Here is a 19,910-nt window from a genome sequence, read left to right as displayed (position 1 = left end):
ACCAACCTGATTTCTGTGCTGTGTACTCTTGTTCAGTCCTGCAAGGCAGGGCAAACTCACACAGGGATCATCAGTATCACATATCTACTAAGATTCTTTTTTGTAGACCCCCAAGATGCTGAGAATGTGTTCTGTATTGCTAATGAGTAGTACTTGAGATCATAATCTGATTTCCTAAGATAAACACTTACATAGAAGGGATTTGAACAGAGACGATGTAATTTCTTCTGAGCTGGCAGGTTACTAAACAAAATTCTTTTTGGAGGAGACATTTATCTTTCAGACTGTATCTAGTATGGATAGTTTTGTGAAGACCTGCCTGGGATCAGATGACTCAGGGTTATCCCACTCAGTCAATCAATATGCACTCTATCTACTTTTACTTCTTCTTTTTTGCCAAAGAGTATCTTTTGAGAGAATAGGGACAAAATCCAATCTCTTGCTGAGGCAAGGAACAAGTAGGTGAGATATACCTATTGACAGGAATGGGAAGTGGAGGTTTTGTGATATTTGAAAGGTACAAACATTTTGTTTGGAATCCTTTTTGGTTTCAGCCACTCTGTTGCTGGGTAGAGAGGGCTTTATCCTCATTTTAAAATTCACTTAATGGATACAATGCAGCTCATATTTTTCAAAACTGGATGAATGAATAAGACACAACATAAAAGGTTTAAAAATGGCAAAGCATAATTACAAGCTGGATGAAAAATCTTAAGTTTCAGCCTTTTGGTTGTGTGTTTTAAAAAACCCCACAGACAAGCTCTTGTCCCTTGTCTTTCTCAACACTGCAAATGGGGTGCTGTGTGGTTTCCGGGCTATATAGCCGTGTTCTAGCAGCATTCTTTCCTGACGTTTCGCCTGCATCTGTGGCTGGCATCTTCAGAGGATCATGATGCCAGCCACAGATGCAGACGAAACGTCAGGAGAGAATGCTGCTAGAACACAGCCATACAGCCTGGAAACCACACAGCACTTCAGTGATTCCAGCCGTGAAAGCCTTTGACAATACATTTAACACTGCAAATATTTTTAATATAGACTAGATACATTAAAGTAAAATTTAGTTTTAATCTTTAATAGATTGCAAAATGGCATAGGCATAGGCGATATGCGTAGTGATGCTCATTACCATTCAAGTAACAGTCAGTTTCAATTAGATTCTTATAACATACAGCCCCCATCCACAAAGTGATTGAAATTTTAATGGCTGCATTGAGAAATACTTTATATAAATACTTTATATAAATACATCTAGTACTGGGAAAACACAATACCACTGCAACTGGGTACAACCTTGAAGGAAGGTCTGGACTTTCCTCATCAAATGAGTAATCGCTGTTTGTTACTCTTTAATCTGACTGTTTGAAAAGACCCTTTGTCATGTTTTTATTGGGAAGAATAGATTTGAAGTAGGTGACAGGAATGTGGGAAGGATAGGTAGGATTCTAGCGTAGAGATGGAAGAGTGAGATATAAAATGCACATTTCTTTTCACTGTTGTATCTGGTCATGCTCTTTTGGCTCTCATTCCAAATATTAAAACACTAACACTCTAGCACCTCACTCTCCCCTTTTTGTGGAATAGCAATAGTCTAAGTAGAACAGCAGAGGGTGGAATTTACCAGAAACATGGTAAAATAAAAAATAGCTAATTTCCCTAACAGCAACAGTTAAGGATGATATTTGAATTAAAATGTTTTAACTACAGCTGCAAAGATCTGTATTTATCTGTTTTGTTTTTCAAAAGTTTTTTATTTCAGAGCACTTTTTAAATAGATTTTAACTACGTTATGAGTCTAAATCCAAACTTAGGCAGACCCATGAGGACTTTGAGCCCTCTCTGTGTATGTGCCTGGATCTGATATCACCTTGCACTGATAGCGGACCTTATTTCACACAGCATGGATGTACTCTGCTTCAGTTGTTTCTCAGTTTTCCATTTCATCTGCTGTGCTTGTTTGGACCTGTGTGATGCCCATATGAGATTATTTCTTGTGAATTACTTACTGCTTGGATGTGTTCAGGAGATATGAGCAAAAAGGTGAGAGCCCTAAGAATCCCTTCTGCAAAGATTCAGTGAGCTGCCCAAAATATCATATTCATCATCCTGCAAGAATTACGGAAAGAAGGGAGTCACAAACTCCACAGAAAAGTTCCTAAGGTCATTTCTCACAATCCCTGGCCAGGGGATATAGATAACATTAGCTGCTTTTCTTTATTGGGTTTAGAACAAAAGAAAATTGTGTCTAATTCCTGCATTAGAAATCAGTTAGAAGGAGTTTGGAAGGGCTGTATTGTGCAGGGCATGGCTTAGGTCAGCCAGCCAAAAGACCATGTTCCTGATGCAGTGTGTTGTGGGATTGAATCCAATCTTAGTAGTCCATGTTGCTGGGGCCAGCAAACCTGCAGACAACGTGACTTAAGTATGGATCAAAACTGAAAGCTCCTAAACAGAAATCAATGGGAATTTCTATATCAGATCTTAAAGTTACTCTAATTTGTGATCTTTTAATTTATAGAATTTACAGTATCTTGTTTATCATCTGTCTACCCTAAACTACAAACTTGCTACTGTAGTGATTCTTAAAATGATTTCTTCCCTTAACACTTTTTGAAGAATAGTTATAGAAGTTAGCAAATTGCAGTGTTATTTTTTATAGTCCAGCATTTCATTTTGCTTTGCCTCTTTACTGCTGAGATTACTGTTTCATCCATTGCCAAAATATTGAATCACCATTATGTATACCAGATCTGGCAATACCCGAGAAGAGACTCTGTTAATTAATTAATGATTTTTAAATTAAATCATTAGTTTCAGTAAGAGTTGAGGTCCATGAGGAATAAAAAAGCCCACAGAGTTTCTGTATTACACTAGGCATGTTTGGGGACATCTGCAAATTAAAAAACCTATTAAATTCAGCATGATATATCAGAAGAGTGAACTTTCAGCTCTGCATTGTTTCATAGTACCATCGTGTTGATCCCACTAGATGAGACAAAATGGTATCACAGAAGAGAAGCATGATTTACATCATCGTTAATATATGGTTCCATCTAATAAGTGTATTGGTTAGAGTCTGGTCTTCCATAACTACATAAGGGGCAAAATTCATTAGTTTACACTGAACTCTCTTTGTTCTATTTAGTGAATGAGTGTTAACAAGGAATTTACTCAAAAGAGTGAATCTCTAAATGTTCCTCTTTTTGGTTGTCCCTAAATGGCCCTCTACCAGAAGGATGATAGAGCGTTTGCATGATGAGTATTCTTGTAAATCACCAAAAGTTCCATGCCCCCAGATGAACAAGAATGGAAACAGCAGTTAGCTGGAGACTGGGATGCTTGCTTACCCCAACTGTGCAACAAGAGACACTGAAGCGTCTGTTATGCTCTTACTATCTCTGTTGTGTATTTAATGATCTGTATGGAGGTTCTCTGTTATTCCTGAGCTATGACTCACCACCAAGATCTTATCTGTATAATAAAGGAGGTTGTGGTTATTTTTTTTTAATTTTTTAATTAATTTTATTTTGCCTGTGCTTCCATTGTCTAGTTTGTCCACATGAGTTCTTCCTGTGACATCATCTCCAAGTGCTGGGAGGCCATTTCTCTTGCTTTGTATATATGTGATTGCTGTGGGCACACTCTTTGCCACTGTATAAATAACAATACTGAAGTAACAAGTCTAGTTTTCTTGATGTCTTAAAATAATAAGTGTTGGAAATTGGGGTCTTAAACTGTTTGTGAACACTTAAGGCATTGTTCGGTTAAAGAAATAAATGTGGCATTTATGCAAATACTGGGCAGTGTGTCCTTGACCTCTTCATTGTTCTCCGAAATAAATTGTCTTGCTGATTAAAATAAAGTAACACATTCTTTTAAAAGTTCTCTAATTTAGAAATAATACAAAAGTTTTGAAAATTATGATAGTTTATTTAGGGAGCCAAAGTATCTTACATCATTCTCCCTTCCTCCACTTCGGTTGTGGAAAGTGCTGCAGGTGCAGCTGCTGTATGGTGACCACATAGCGTTTCCAAGGCAAGAGATGAACAGAGGTGACTTGCCATAACATAGCCTCTGCACAGCAACCCTGGATTGGTCTGGTGATTTCCCATCCAAGTACTAACCAGAGCCAATCTTGCTTAGCTCCTGAGATCTGCCAAGATTGGGCAGTGTTTAGTGTTTGAGGTAAAAGAGACAAGTCATTCGGTGAGCTTCCATCACAGAATGAGTACCTAATATACTCGCGTATAAGTCTGCTTTTTCAGCACATGTTTTGTGCTGAAAAAAGCCCCCCTCGACTTATACGCGAGTGAACGGCTGAAATTGCAGACCTGCAAAAAAGATTTGCTTTGGGGCAGCGGCTGCCATCACCATGCAAGGATCTTCACTGTGTAATGATAAGCTACCCGTATGGAAGGAGAACCTGTTGGGACTTTTTAAAAGGGGGATCTTGTTGAGCATAGGGAAGACCCTATGAAACTCTGAAGAGATACTGTCTGTGAGAGTTATATATTCCACTTCAGAACTTTTAAAGTTATTGTTGATACCATACTGTTTTTCTTGGAAATAAATATTCAAAAACATTTTTATTGGTATCTATTTTTATTTTTGAAATTTACCAGTAGCTGCTGCATTTCTCACCCTAGTCTTATACATCAGTCAGTAAGGTTTCCCAGTTTTTTGTGGTAAAATTAGGTGCCTCGACTTATATGTGGGTCAACTTATAGGTGAGTATATACGGTATGTGAACTTGGGTCACCCAAATCCTAATTTTCCAGCTCATAAGACACAGCTTTCCCTAAAGCAGTGGTGGCGAACCCACAGCACGGGTGCCAGAGGTGTCACTCAGAGCCCTCTCTGTGGGCACACACAAACAGAGTTTGTCATGTGGGGGGAATCGCCCCCCCACACACACACACACACATCTAGGCTGGTCTGGGCCACTGGGCTCGATTATTAGCATTAAACCTAAGACTTAGATTTGGGGAAGCAGTGTAGGTAACCCTGTTAAGCACTGTTAAACTCCACTGATTTTCATGCGAAGAACTGAAGTGCGATCCTTTGACTGGGAGTAAGCTTGGTTGCTGGCAATGGGGCTTGCTTCTAAGTAAACCCTCCCAGGGTCATGATTTACCCATTCAAAGAGTTGCATGGTTGATTCATAACAAAGCTACTGACTACGACCAAGCTTACTCTCGAGTAACGCACACCTTGGAGCCAACCGTTTTTTCTAAACTACAACCTCAGTATTCAGGTTAAATTACCGTGTTGGCACTTTGCGATAAATAAGTGGGTTTTGGGTTGCAATTTGGGCACTCAGTCTCAAAAAGGTTTGCCACCACTGCGTTCTAAGGATTGTATGTACTGGAATTTCCCCCTGCTATCAAAGATGGTCCACTGGCAGCCTGATGATCATCCATTGTGCATGAAACAATTTTATCTTGTCCTGGTTCACCCACCTAATATTAAAGTATGAAAAATTTTGCTCTTGGATTGTTTTCAAATGCTGAACGCAAGAGATTTTGCATTTTAATCATTCTTTTCATATAAAACCCCCATTATAGCTATATCATAGATACTATGTAACTGTGAAGCTGTTACTGCTAACAAGTGCTCAGCTTATTAAAAAGCTTGACATGACTTATGCATGGATTGACCTGTACGTCAAAACATACTTACGGCTCTTGGACTGTTTTCCAGAAAATAGAACAGCTTACCAAAACACATTCTTACCTGAATTCCAATGGGGAGAACAGCTTTCCAAAACACATTCTTACCAAAGGGGCTGCATATGGAGGAGGTAGGCAGTGGCATATTGACAGAAAATGGAGCCCAGGGAAAGAACTGAGTTCCACCCAACTGAGTTTTCTGCCCCCCCACACCTTCTCACATTCTCCACTCTGCCCCAAAACTCAACAAGGCAGCTCCTCCTGAACCTCCTCTCAGCCATGTCGGAACCTCTCAAGGGCCTCATCCACATTGACTTAGGGCAAAGAGCCACCCAGCTCTCTCCCTTCCCTCCCAGCTACCCTCTGCAGTGTGCGGGGGCCCCAGAGCTGTCTCTGCCACTGGATTTGGGCGTGGGGGGTCAGGAACGTGTGGGACCCACCTTCCCGAACCGGCCCAAGTGGCCTCCGGGACCGTACACAGACCCTCCTTCTGTGGTTGGTATAATGCAGAAAGAGAATGAAAGAGAGAGGAGCGTGCTGGGAATGGCATGCTCATTCACAGTGGAGGAAGACGGGGCTTGACTTTTCTGCTCCTTTGTTTACACCAGCTGGCAAGCATCTACAAGGCTGAGCTAGACCAGAGGAGGCCAGCTGCGAGCGCATCGAAGCCAACGCTGCCAAAGCCAGGAAGGTCACGACGGACTGGGAGAGCCCAGAGGGGGCTGCTAAGGCCGGCTGCGGAGAGGGAAATACCGGGCAAGGGCGCCTCTCTGCCAAAGGGGTGGGGGGGGGATTTTCCGCCCCTCATGTGATTAAACGGGCACCGCCCTTGGACATTTGCTCCCATATGCCCTAAATCACCCTGGAGGTAGGTGATTTTGAGAATCCCAATCGGTTTTCAGAGGAAGCCACCTCGTATTTTTAGTTCCTTTCTGAATATATTGGTGACATACCCTACAACAGTCTAATTCAAGTTGTGATACTTTTTTGGTACTAAGAAATTATTTTAATTTGCAAACTAAAATTGAACTATTTGTTCCATGTTCTGGCCATTTTTGTTTGTCCTTTAATTTATATTTTGGGCAGACTATCAAACATAGTCTGGCAAATTCCTCTGGTTCTATACCAAAAAGAATATCCCAAGTGGACCACTGTTCCAAAACCAAGTGAAGAGGATACCCTTTAGGCAAATCCTCACAGGTCCCCCTGACCCCAGACTTACCTTCTACATTTCCCATTATATCCCTGAATGCATCAGGATACACACAGTAATCTCCTGAAGAAGACTCCACATCCTCTTCCTGTAGTTCTCAACTGTGGCAGATAAGTTCACCCAGACAATCCCTCATCCCTATGGCAGGTTGAGTAAACTATCAGCACAGTGCTGAGGGTGGACCCAAGTCAATCAGCTGAAGTGGAAAGAAAGAGAGAAGGGGATCCCGGACCAAGCCCCCAATTGTGGTGCCCAATATTTCTTTACCAAAAATCAAGCCAACAGAAGAGAGTTTCAAGTAGCTTTATTTGCAAAGAAAGGGAAGCTGTCCCCACGTGGTCAGACTCTGCCGAAACAGTTTATCTGCAGCATGTTTATTCCTTTCTCCAGAATGTGCCACACCCTCTCTGTTCCCCCACTGGCCAAGGGTACTTAGAGTCACACTTTCCAGTCTGCCTATTTACATGTTCCTCCTTAATATGTGCCCCCTCCCATATTCTTCCTGTATGTTCATTATAATAGTTTGTCGTCAAAGCAGGAGAAGAACTTAATATGCATTAGCCTAATAAGCATGCTCAATACATACAATCTGATACAAGCTTGCCCTTCAGCCTAGTCATCCAGTAGTCTTATCTTGTCCTGCCACAAGTATCCTCCCTTATGACTCATCTCCTCACTCCTGTTTATCACAGTAGGCCTGTGCATCCACAGACCTATGCATGCACAGACGCTCACTCAACAAACAACAGTTACAGTTAAGTGCAACATTATTCTTCAACATGCTAATTCCCCATACAACTTTTACAGATGTGGAAACTTCCAGTTAAGCCAAACTTGAAGCAGCCCAAGTTTCAGTATGAAAAAACAAGAATCAAGGAGCTAAAACTTTAGTACAAAACATTTGCATTTATTTGCACTAGTAGTTACTGGATGACTCTCAGGTTATTGTTCTAATCAATTCTAACAGGCTTTGAGGTAGGTTAGGCCCAAACCTCATGGCTGAGCAAGGGTTTGAACCCAGATCTCTCCAGGGAAAGTCAGTACTGTAGCCACTACCAGCTCAATGTGTTAATTTTGCTCAGAAAATTCTGCTGCCAGAAAAATGCAATGTTCACAGGCAATGCAATTCCTACTTCTTAAGGGGAAACCCCAAATATAACAGGGGTCACTTTTTAAACCTACAGCTTCAAGGAAAAGTAATGCAGCAACTAAGCCCATTCCAGTCCCCTCTTTCTCCCCGACACTTGCAACTTTGATTCTAAAGGCCGTCTGCAAAAAACGATTATAGGTTCGATACATGGGATGTAGAAACGACTGAAATAATAGCTAAGTATGCAACTTGCCACAAAAATTCTCTTTATTTTCCCTGCAACAGACCCTCGCAGCTTTTAACCCAATCCGCCTCAAACCCGCCTCAAACCCCACAGGACTCACTCGCCCCGTCCACACCACAAACTGCGCCCGCCCCTCTGACGGCCAGGGACTGCCTGGCCAGAGAACGTTCTAGTCCCGCCCTCCTAGGCGATTAGCCAATAACAAACCCACATCTGTTTGATCCTTCTCTACCGCTAAAGATAGACTGCCCCAGTTACGCCCCCAGGAAGTGATTGTCAGACGTTAGAACGACCCAGCACTGCCCTAGTGAGTGACGAGGCCAAAACGACGGGGGGATTTAGTTCCGCCTGGCAAATGATTGGCAGTTAGGTTGGCCTTTGCGAGAAGAGGAGGAGCAAGCGGCTCCAGCCGGCCGCAGCAGCCGTCCAGGTTGAGGCCGGATGGATCTCTTCGGGGACCTTCCGGAACCGGCAACAACAACAACAGGTAAGTGACCACCGGGACTCCCGCCGACGGCTGGGCGATGGAGCTGTCGGGCTCCGGCTGTCAGCCTCGAGGTCTTGGGGGAGCCGAGTCGGAGCTCAGGTTGCCTCCTCGAAGCTCTGCCTGTGTCTGCCCGTAAGGGAGCACACGCGTGCGCGCAAGAACATCCACACGATCGTGCAAAGGGAAGCAAAAATTCCAGTCGGCTGCATCTCTCGGAGGGCAAGGATTGGCCCCGCTCTACTGCACGCATGCGCAAGTGACCCTGGGCAGATGCATGCGCATAAAAGTGTCCGCACAGCGCGAGCCGTGACATTGCCTTGATGCGCGTGCAAGTAGGATAGGGACAGGCGGGTGCAAACGCAGGGCACCGTTTCTTAGGCATCTGAACAGGCAAAAATAAAAGCCACTTAATAGCTTTTGTTAGGACAAACCCCAATGGCACACAAACAACCTGCAAACGTTCGAGTTCTTCAGAACTGTTTGTCAAAGCGGACAGTTAATAAGGGGGGGTAGTCAATAAAATGATCTTATTTATCATTTTATTTATTTTTAAGTCTTTGCCTTATACTCACTATGTATTAAATGCTTTGCCTTATACTCACTATGTATGAAGTGAGTATAATTCCGTCTCTTCCTTTTATAACATCTGTGGATTCTACCGTCCCTTCCCTTTTTTTCTTGGGGATCTGTTAGTAGGACGCCATCTATATATTTGACTAAACGCTGCTTTTAACGGGGTAGTTTTAACATATATAGAGCCACTGTTTAATGCTTATTTAATTCAATTTGATATTACTGATTTTATCGTGTGCTCTATTTCTGTGTTTTGTTCACCGCCCTGAGCCCTTCGGGGAGGGCGGTTTATAAATATAATAATAATAATAATAATAATAATAATAATAATAATAATAATAATAATAATAATAGCATCAATCCCTGTCGCATAGGGAGGGGTGCACCATTCATTTGAGGATGGTGGGATGGTTTCCCGCAAGGCTGCTTGTATCTGACCTATCCCATATTGCCCGTGTATCCTATAACGTTATGTTCTGGTTTGTTTTAGAGAAAGAAGAGGAGAGAGAGCCTGTGCTTTTTGATGATCTTCCACCTGTCAGCAGCACTGACTTGGGTATGACTGTTGTCAACATATTTCCTTAGTGTGTATTTAAAACTATCATCTTTATTTCTGACACTTTTACATGGCTACTAGTCTAACTTAATTTTTGCTGTGGTTCTTCAGCTGCATTCAGCTGTGGATCATTCAGTTTTTTAACATAAGAATAATTGATCATACAAAAGTTAGTTGCTACAGATTATCCCTGGATCAAGACAATAAGGATTGGCCGTGCCTCATGCCCTGAGAGTTAAAAAGATTGCTTTTACCGACTGTGAAGGTTGCTATGATTGGTCAGCAGGGATGTTTAGATAGGGATCATTTATATAGCTGCCCACAGTGTCTTTTTTCAAACCTCACCAAAGGCAGAACAGAAGTATGAAATCAGGAAATAGTCAAGATTTCTGTGTATTTCTGATTTTGAGGGCTGAAGCTAAAATAACAGAAGTAGGAAGACTTAAATTGGTTTTTTGTTTTGATTGCAAAAAGTTACTTTTCAAACCTTTTAATGTACCTTTTTTGAAATACTAATGTTTCTTTAAGTCATCGTTTAACATTTTGAAATCTTTTCTTTACCTGTCACAGACCCTGAAAATAGAGTTAGTAAAGTGTGACTTAAGTTCTGGACAGGTGTTCTCTTCTCTTTCAGGGGCAGGAGGCTCTCTGCTTTTTGATGATCTCCCACCTGCTAGCAGCGGCAACTTAGGTGAGCAGTTGCAGGAGTCTCCATTTTTGTATTTTACCACAGATTGCACTGGCATAGACTGACATATTAGGGTCATGCTGAAAGAGATTTATGTGTGCTTGTATCCTCCTCACTTTAGGTAAACATGGGGTTGACCAAATGTGCACATGCAAACACTCTCAGATGCTGAAATAGTATGGAAGGTGAAACATATTCCCATCCAACCAGTCAGCTCTTCTGCTTTTGTTTGATGGTGATCACCATTTTGTTGACACCATTATTTTTTTTAAACAGGGCTGCTGCTGCTTTATGTCATTCCAACTAATTAGGCATCTTGTATCCAGTGGGATAACATCATAATGTCTCTGGGTTATCTCATCACCCATCTCATTTGATTGCATAGGAATTTCACAGTTCAGAGAGAGAGGGCAATGCTTTCTATAATTGCTCAGAATGGGCAAGATCACACCTTCCATAAATGACTGACCTAAGTCTTCGTTCAGATTGCCTCTGGTTCAGCGCTAGTTAACTGTGCCCATAAGCAATTGGACTTAAACTTAATTGACTTTCTCTGTGCTGTGTTCACAGCCTGAGGTTCCTGAGAACTTTCAGACCTGTTTGGGCTATGTTCCGTCTCTGCCAGTTCACTTACTAATTTGTGGTGTAATGCTGTAACATAACGATAAACAAACGTTCTTCTAGTAATTAGTGTATGTTACTTCCTTCCATATTTGTAACTATAAATTTAATGGCTTGCACTGAATTCTGTTAAATTATCCCAGAGAAGCATTGCTAAATAAATTCAGAGCAGACCTACATTTTTACTTGGATTTCTGTGGGACTTAATGAGCAGGTCTGGACTTTACTGTAAGGTATGAGCAAATGTTAGAATTCTGATGTTCCTTTTCTTGAAGAAAAGTAGCCTTTGGAGAGCCCCTCCCCCCATACCCCATTCTTCTTGATGGTGCTCTTCTCATAGTAATAGTCTTTCTTAAAAAATAATTTGCATCAAGATTTTATAGCTGTAGGAACTAAGTATTAAATTTGAGAAAGTTTAAAGGCCTCGTTTCACTTTTATTTTAAATGGAGACCTGTGCAAGGGGGTGGGGGGTGGGGGGGAGAGAATAGGTCTCCATCTAATAAAAGGATCATGAGCAGTAGGGCTAAAAGAGGAAGAGGCAGTAAAAGGGAATAATTGTAAATGTGAGAGCAGCAGAACCTGTAATAACTTCAGCCACTTTGTTCTCAGCTTCTCACTCCACAGAGTATGTTTGTCCTCCAGTGAGCCACGGGAAAGGAGTGAAGAGGAGTTCCACTGAGGAAAAGAAGAATGGGAGTGAAGAACGTGTGGAAAAGAAAGTTTGTAAAGGTTTTCAGACAATCTGAAGCCAAATATTTCTTTTTTTAATGTTGCTTTAAATCCAGGACAAAGATAATATGGTTTCCTTAGGACATCCTATTTGGTGACCATATTTAGGAAAGGAATGATCAACTACTGTTGGTGGCCATAGGCCTTCAGTTCAGCACATCCTATTATATAAAAGGCAAGGCGTATTGGCAATGATTCACTTGTTAAAGAACTGCGCAGGCACGCCAGCAGAATGAGTTGTTGCCAACAACAGTTTTCTGGATGAGACTCGACAGCTGCAAGGAAATGGCACCGGTGGGAGGGGAGGCAGGCAGACAGCACCAGCAGCAAGAGTGGCCAGGAGCAGCCTTTTAAGCAAGAAGTGGCACTGGCGGTGGGGACTCACTGGAAAGCAGTAAACAAGCTTGCCTCCCTCGCCGCAGGGAGCAGCAGCACTGAGGAGAAGGAGCTGTGACCAATGCTGTGATGAGGGAAAGGAGAGCCAGAGAGGAAAAGAGGAGGCAGGGCCTGCCAAGTGGGACCCACTGAACACTGCCATTGTTCTCTAGAGCCCTTTGTATTTTTTCCCAAAGTGGGCTTCATTTATAGTCTATAATATCCAGATTTTTTCCATCCTTCCTTAAGGGACTTGAATTCACTCCCCTTTTACTCACCAGTTTTCTGAGATGTCCTTATATTTATATTTATAGGCATATTTGTATTAGTCTGTGATTTGAATACAGGTCTTTGTGGCTCGGGTAAAATATTATGCCATGTGTTTTTGTCATGAGTTGTCACGTAGTCTTAACTGTCACTGTGCCATATAACTTGAGTCCATCTACTTGCCTACTTTCAGTGAAGCAGTGTTCACATTAGAGACTTCTTAGTTAATTTGAACCCATCTGGAGTATAACAGCCAGAAATCTGCATCTGGATTTCCCACCTGACTTGTACTGTTTCTACAGTACAGTGTAGAGCATTGTAATCTTGCAAATTTAGTCCTGTCGTGATTTGGGAGTTTGTCTATCAGGTTTTAACTCAGTTGAATAGTTTTTGTTACATTGTGTTCTATGTTCCTCTTTTTAGTTGTCTTAGTGAATATTTCTTGGAAGTGTGCCTACCTCAGTGCTAGTAGCTGTTTCTGTCCAAATCTTTTCTTAGTCCTTTGACTGGCTTGAGAGGTTTGTTCATATCAAGGAAACACTCCTAATATGTTAGCTTCAGAAGCTAAATCTCTACTCACAAGTGCCCCATGTGGACTAGGGACTAGTTTAGAGTTTAAATGCAGGGTTCTTTTTATAGAGATGTTTATACCCTCCCATATTATTTATACATATATTCTTTTATGTGTAATATTCTTATGTGAGGCAAGAACATCACACACCTCAAACAGTTTATTAACCTCTTCAAAAAGCTTCCTGTAAATACACACAGATTCAGGAAGCAACCGACAGCTTCTTCCCAGAAAACACTTGGGTAATAATTACTTTACACTTGTACTGGGAACCTACTCTGGTTAAAGGGCCATGACACCACATACTTCACATGAAAAGTACATACATGTAAAAATAGATAAAAACATAATTAGAAATACTATACAAATAATACAATTATCAAGATACATAATTTATCTGGCGAAAATTCAAGTCTTCCAAGTCTTCCATATCTGAGATGTTTTCCCTTAGCCTGCATAACATGTGTCTCACAAGACACGTTATTATCCTGAATAACATCTTCCATATTCCCACTAGACAAATTATAGTGCTCCACATTGCGTATCAGGTTCTTTAACAGCAGATGCATCTTGCCCACCATTTCCAGACACCATGTTTTGTTTGTATTGCATTGATAAATACATCCATTTGGAAACATCACTCAATATGTGTGGAGCTGGTCACACTTTTCTGTTACAGCCACAGGAAGCCAACCATCATTGGACTCTATCCACACTGAATCCCCTTCTTGGAAAGGTTAAGGGGTTTTGCTGTACAATTAGAAATATTTTTGCCTGTCCTGACCTCTCTGAAGATCTTCTCACACCCAACTAGGTATTTTAGGATGCAATAAACCAGTTACTGGCATCTTTCTTCTTAACATTCTGCCCATCAGCATCTGAGCTAGTGAATACAACATTCCAGTGACAGGCATATTACAATATTCTGACAATGCCAGACGTGGGTCCATCTGCCTTTTGAATAAGCTGTTTTATGGAACAAGTTGCTCTTTTAACCATTCCATTTGATTGTGGGTACTCTCGGCTATTAAAATGTTGCTTATGAATTCCAATCACAAACAAATTGCTGAAGCTGTTGACTAGCAGAAGGCATACTGTCGCTCTCCACCATCTTAGGAATGCCATACTGAGCAAACACTGTTCTACATGAGAATCAGCCCTTAAAACCCCTAAAGGAGGATATTCTGGCCAAGGGTTTTTAGAATGCTGCTTCTTATGTAAAATAGTCATTCCTGTGTAAAATAGTTATTAATAACTTTTGTTATAAAAGAGGCCTTGGGGATTGAATCATGCATATACCTTTGCTTTTTCTCTTCAGGTTCTGCAGGTATTCTTGGTCTGAAGGGTTATGTGGCAGAGAGGAAAGGTGAGCGAGAAGAGATGCAGGATGCACATGTCATTCTGAATGACATCACAGAGGAATGCAGCCCTCTGCCTGCTCCGATGTAAGTCTTAAATTTGGCTGTACTCTTAATGCCTGTGTGTGTGCGCGTGCGCTTGCGCACATAATGTGCTCTATATATTTTGCTAGGGTATCCCTTGCTGCAATGAGCAGCCAAGAATTTAGACATTGCTATTGATTTGGTGTTTGGTTATTGGTAATTGATTTTGCCTTGCAGTTCTGTAGTGTTCCCCCCCCCACGCCCCCAGTACATAATTTCCACCAGTTCCTGCTGCTTCAAGAAGTGTAGCAGAGAGTTTGATGTAAACAGTCTGTGCAAATGTATTAGAAATAAGTGGCTTTCATTTCTAATCCATATTAATAAAAGATAATGGGTTCAGATCCCACATGGCATGAACAGAAATTATCAAGAGAAAAGGAATGTGTTTGTTAACAAGACTAGCTGATCATTTTAATAGCAAGTTTTTCTTTATTGGCTGGGATTTCTAAATTGGATGCTTCTTCTCACATTAACAAACTTCTGTGTGGAAGAAGAACTTGAAACCTGAAAGTAAGAATTGTTTTGCATTACATTCATGGTTTTCCCCCAGATTTCGTGATAGAAGTGTGTTGGAATTTACTAATGTTTGCTGAGGAGACTATTAGCCCCTTTGAAGGCCTGGTGAAATGAAATAAGGTGTTCAGTACTCTGACAGATGTTGAAGTTTTTCCATAGCTGATCTCTATGGAGTAGTTCTACAACTGAAAAATGCATGTTGTGTGTGCCTCCTTTGAGGCTGGAAATTTCCCACTGCCTCTTTTGTTCACATGGGGAGCAGAAGAACTCTTTTTACAAGACTAGGGGAAAATTTAATTTAGTCCCTGCTCAAATTAAATGCTACTGTTTCTGCTACACTGAAAACAGTACAAGTAAACTTGGTTTGTCTACAGTTTTGTGTTTTTTTGTGGTAGGGACAATCTGTCTTCATATATCTTCCTTTTCAGTATTCGAGTTTCATATTTTGCTGTTTTTGATGGCCATGGAGGAGTTAGAGCTTCAAAGTACGCGGCACAGAATCTGCATCAAAATCTGATCAGAAAATTTCCAAAAGGTAAGAGATTACAAGGAAGAGAGTGCCAGCATCATTCCTTGATCTAAAACAAATCACTCAGAAGACTCTGAACTTGTACCTGAAGGTACAAGTAGCTTCTTCAAATGAGTAAATTTTTCCTTGAGCACAAATGATATGTGAGGGAAGTTTTTGCCTTGATTCAGAATCTGTTTGTAAGTTACAAGCATCCTTCCAGAATTATGTGGTAGAGCCTGGCTTTTCCAAGAATTCTTTTGTAGTGCAGAATTTGGTGTGCACATGCTACCCTTGTGGAACACAGGTTCATTCTTAAGGTACTTCTTAGGAATTACAGTGCACCAGTGAGGAAGTCATGTTTTGGTTAAGCAGCAAAATACTGCTGCTTGATGTTTCACATATATTGCAGCATTTGGCTTGATTACTGTCTTCTACTCTGTATTTGCGTTTGGATGAAGTGGCAGCCATTTCTGCTGCAGGCACAAGGTTTTGTTTTACATTCTAAGTCAAATAAGCATTTCAGAAGGAATACAGATCCAAGTGTTGCAAACTGGGAAAATTTACTTACTGGCCAATTATGCAGAAGATGTTTGGTGTGTAATGGGGTGAATGTCCATTGTGGCAAGATTTCTTGTACGGATGTATTTCCTCAAGCCCGCTTTCACTTTCCATTCTCTCTGTGGCAAGTAAGACCACTTCTAGTGTGACTTTTAATTTTCTTTGCTGCCAGAGCAGGATGATTAGCCAGTAAGCACAGCTTTGCCCCAGACATCTTCCCTCTGCCCATGTCTACCCTACGTAGCTCCACCCTTCCCACTCCCTCACATTGCTTTCCACCCCCCCCCCCCCCCCCCCGGGCATGTTGCCAGCTGCTTTCTGCTTCTCTAAATGCTCATATTGAAGAAGAGTTGGATTTATATCCCCTCTTTCTCTCCTGTAGGAGACTCAAAGGGGCTTACAATCGCCTTTCCCTTCCCCCGCCCCAAACACCCTGTGAGGTAGGTGCGGCTGAGAGAGCTCAGAAGACTGTGACTAGCCCAAGGTCACCCAGCTGGTGTGTGTGGGAGTGCACAGGCTAATCTGAATTCCCCAGATAAGCCTCCACAGCTCAAGCAGCAGTGGTGAATCAAACCCGGTTCCTCCATATTAGAGTGCACCTGCTCTTAACCACTGTGCCACTGCTGCTCCCAGAGATACTAATATCTTTATTTTGTTGGGATTATGTAACAGGAGAGATACCCAGTGTGGAGAAAACAATAAGAAGATGCCTTTTGGATACTTTCAAACACACAGATGAGGAGTTTCTCAGACAGGCTTCCAGCCAGTAAGCATAACTGTAGCAAGTATTTGTGTTTGCTTGCACCAAATATATAGAACTGACTGTGTGTAGTAACACCCTAATGGAATGCATCATTGGGTGGGGGGAAGGGTTGCATTTTGAATATTCTCAGCTGTATTTGTCCTTGAAAATTTGGTATATGAAGAAGAGTTCTGGCAGAACCATTTACTTATATTCTAGCTTTCTGTAGGCCAGGAATTATAAAGTGCAGGGAGGCCAGGACTGCTACTCAGACATGCAGTCTCTCACATGGGCCATACCGTTTAAAGGACAATACCTCATATATTTCTGAACGAGGTTATCTCTTGATGTATAATTCTTTTTGACTTCCATAAGTGTACAACAAATTTTTTTAATTGCCTCTACAAGTGCAATACCTCAAATGTCTGATACCTGCAGGAAACCTGCCTGGAAGGATGGCTCCACAGCAACCTGTGTACTGGTGATTGATAACACTCTATATATTGCCAACCTTGGAGACAGCCGGGTAAGCTGTAGTGAGTTGCTTGATCCAGCCTGGATATGTTTCTTTGTTATGGAGTGAAGATAATGCTTTCCTTCAGAGGATACTGTGGCACAGGCATGCTGCAGACATTTCCTTTCAGTCCACCAAATGTCCCCTTTCCTTTCACAGCCACTTTGGTCTCTCATTGAGAAATGTACCTTTGAGTAGCTTCGTGCCCCTCTCTGGATTTTCTTAATGAACTCTAGATGGTGCTACACATCCAGAAACATTTAAGTTCCTTCTGAATCCAAGCTAAGTTTTAGGAAAACTCTGGTGGCCCTGGCCAGCTCTAAATGAGACTGGAAGCAGGCAATGCAGTATATTACGTAGAAATTTACTAATGGCTTGGCTTCAAGGGCAGTTAACATGTTGCATACCTCAAAGCAAGAGGTTCAGTTGAGCTTGCAATACTTGTTCACATGGGTTCTCCTGTCAGCGCAGGCGATTCTGTGTCGATATAATGAAGAGAGTCAGAAATATGCAGCCTTAAGTCTCAGTAAAGAACATAATCCAACCCACTATGATGAGCGAATGAGAATCCAGAAGGCTGGGGGAAACGTCAGGTAATGAACAGAGGGAAGGGTTTGGAATGATTGGTTAATCTGTTGGGGGGTGGGGAACACTCAACTGGAATTTTGAATAGCAATTGACTATGATTCCGGTCCTGTGCCCGTCACAATGTATTCATCCATAGTGTATCACATACCAGGTATTTGCACACAGAGGTTTTTTCTTTAGGATCATTGTTTGTGATTTGCTGGTGGAAGCCATAATTTAAATAAAGCCTGGAATCCTTATGGCTGTGAGAGCATATTGGTGTGCAATAGCATCTGCTCTGTATGTGTTTATATTTGAGGTTCTGTTCAGGTTTCATGAACTCGTGACAAGTTTAGTTTATTCTTAGGATGGGCCCTCTCTCCATCCCTCTAATGCAAATTCCTCAGACCAATTTATTGCAGTGTCTGAATTTAGGCATGTTAACTGGTTTGTTTCCTTCCTAGTACCGTGTTTCCCCAAAAATAAGACAGTGTCTTATATTAATTTTTGCTCCCAAAGATGCGCTATGTCTTATTTTCAGGGGATGTCTTATTTTTCCGCTCCACAGCTGCATCCTCTGGTGTTCTGTTCGACGGGCATGCTTCCAAACAAAAACTTTGCTACGTCTTACTTTTGGGGGATGCTTTATATTTAGCACTTCAGCAAAACCTCTACTACGTCTTATTTTCAGGGGATGTCTTATTTTAGGGGAAACAGGGTAGTTGGAATTCTAAACCAGAGTCTAGTGTGAAGCAGTGTGGGGGAAGGTTCCACAAATTACACCCCTTCTTGGACCTGGGCTAGAGAAAACAACATTAAGTTTAATCTGATGGCATCCTGATGTAGCTTTTCCCAACTTTTTAGGGAAGGACGTGTTCTGGGGGTCCTGGAGGTTTCTCGTTCTATTGGGGATGGACAGTACAAACGCTTTGGGGTCATCTCTGTGCCAGATATTAAACGCTGCCAACTTACACCGAATGACAGGTAAAACTGAATGTGGCCCAGGAGTGAAAAGAATGCAAGTATAGCATGTCTGTTAGGGACTTCAGAAGAACTGCTTTGGGACTCTGCCATCCTCTTGTTTTTCTGAGGTTCTGGTAAAATGGGACCACTTGCTCTTCTAGGTTTATCTTGTTGGCTTGTGATGGTCTCTTCAAAGTCTTCTCACCAGAGGAAGCTGTAAACTTCATCATCTCTTGTCTAGAGATAAAGGTAAACTGAGTCTGATGTAAGCCTGTCCATTTGTGTGCAATCCAGTACAGTGATTTAGGACAGAAATTTGAAAAAAAGAGGCATACTCTGCATGCTGCGGCTATAAGACTGGATTTAAATGTTCTGTCACTATGTCCTTTGCCATCTCATCACCTCTGCCATAAGCTCTAGCAGTGAAAACCTTAATTTTGCAATTTATTGAAACATTGTAAGTAAGGGTGTGTGTGTTCGTTCAGCACTGCTTGCAGAGCAAAGGGGAATGCTTTTGTATGATAAATAAAAATTGCCTTCCTGGAATCATGCAATTAATTTCTTGTGCTTGGGTTCTCAACATTCCAAAGATAGATAGAGAAGACAACCCCGTTCTGTAACTTGTGTTTTTTTCACTCTTCCAAAGGACAATACGATTCTAACCGGAGAAGCCAAATCCACACTTGATGCTAAATATGAAGCCGCCTGTAACAGGCTGGCCAACAAAGCAGTGCAGCGAGGATCAGCAGATAACGTCACAGTGGTGGTAGTCCGGGTTGAACAGTGATGGAAAACTTGTGCCAGTGGGGTCCTTAGAAGCATGCGGTGAATTTAATGGGACAAAGTAGTGTGTCTGTGAGTGTGTGTATGTCTAAGGGTTTGTGTTGTTTTTGCTCTGATTGCTCTTACTTGTAAATAAAGGAGTTTTTTCTAATTGTTTATGTCAGTTCATTGTCTCATAGAATCCAAGTTGGGTGATGGTCCCAAGATGTGTGACAGTCTTCCTAAATTCC

The 19,910-nt window shown here is 41.7% G+C and overlaps 1 protein-coding gene across 1 annotated transcript; it reads left to right on the top strand.

Moving 5' to 3' along the window:
- The first annotated feature begins 8,510 nt into the window (after positions 1–8,510).
- On the top strand, positions 8,511–19,831 carry LOC125438185 (ILK associated serine/threonine phosphatase). The gene is made up of 12 exons (XM_048506430.1): positions 8,511–8,703; positions 9,767–9,832; positions 10,467–10,523; positions 11,752–11,871; positions 14,403–14,529; positions 15,471–15,577; positions 16,784–16,877; positions 17,292–17,379; positions 17,839–17,960; positions 18,799–18,918; positions 19,059–19,146; positions 19,544–19,831. Exons 1-12 carry the CDS (start codon positions 8,658–8,660, stop codon positions 19,682–19,684), a joined length of 1,176 nt encoding a protein of 391 aa, XP_048362387.1. The 5' UTR covers positions 8,511–8,657; the 3' UTR covers positions 19,685–19,831.
- The last annotated feature ends 79 nt before the right edge of the window (positions 19,832–19,910 follow it).

Source organism: Sphaerodactylus townsendi, linkage group LG08, assembly GCF_021028975.2.
Source record: "Sphaerodactylus townsendi isolate TG3544 linkage group LG08, MPM_Stown_v2.3, whole genome shotgun sequence".
NCBI classification, from domain to species: Eukaryota; Metazoa; Chordata; class Lepidosauria; order Squamata; family Sphaerodactylidae; genus Sphaerodactylus; species Sphaerodactylus townsendi.
Note: the sequence above shows the minus strand (reverse complement) of the source record. Positions and strands in the feature narration are given on the sequence as shown.

What these genes read in the sequence shown, in the direction of transcription:
- LOC125438185 (XM_048506430.1), top strand. Translation starts at nt 8,658, where the DNA reads ATGGATCTCTTCGGGGACCTTCCGGAACCGGCAACAACAACAACAG. An exon ending in TGTCAGCAGCACTGACTTGG is followed by an intron (nt 9,833 to 10,466) that starts GTATGACTGTTG and finishes CTTCTCTTTCAG; the next exon opens with GGGCAGGAGGCTCTCTGCTT. An exon ending in CTCAGACAGGCTTCCAGCCA is followed by an intron (nt 16,878 to 17,291) that starts GTAAGCATAACT and finishes TGATACCTGCAG; the next exon opens with GAAACCTGCCTGGAAGGATG.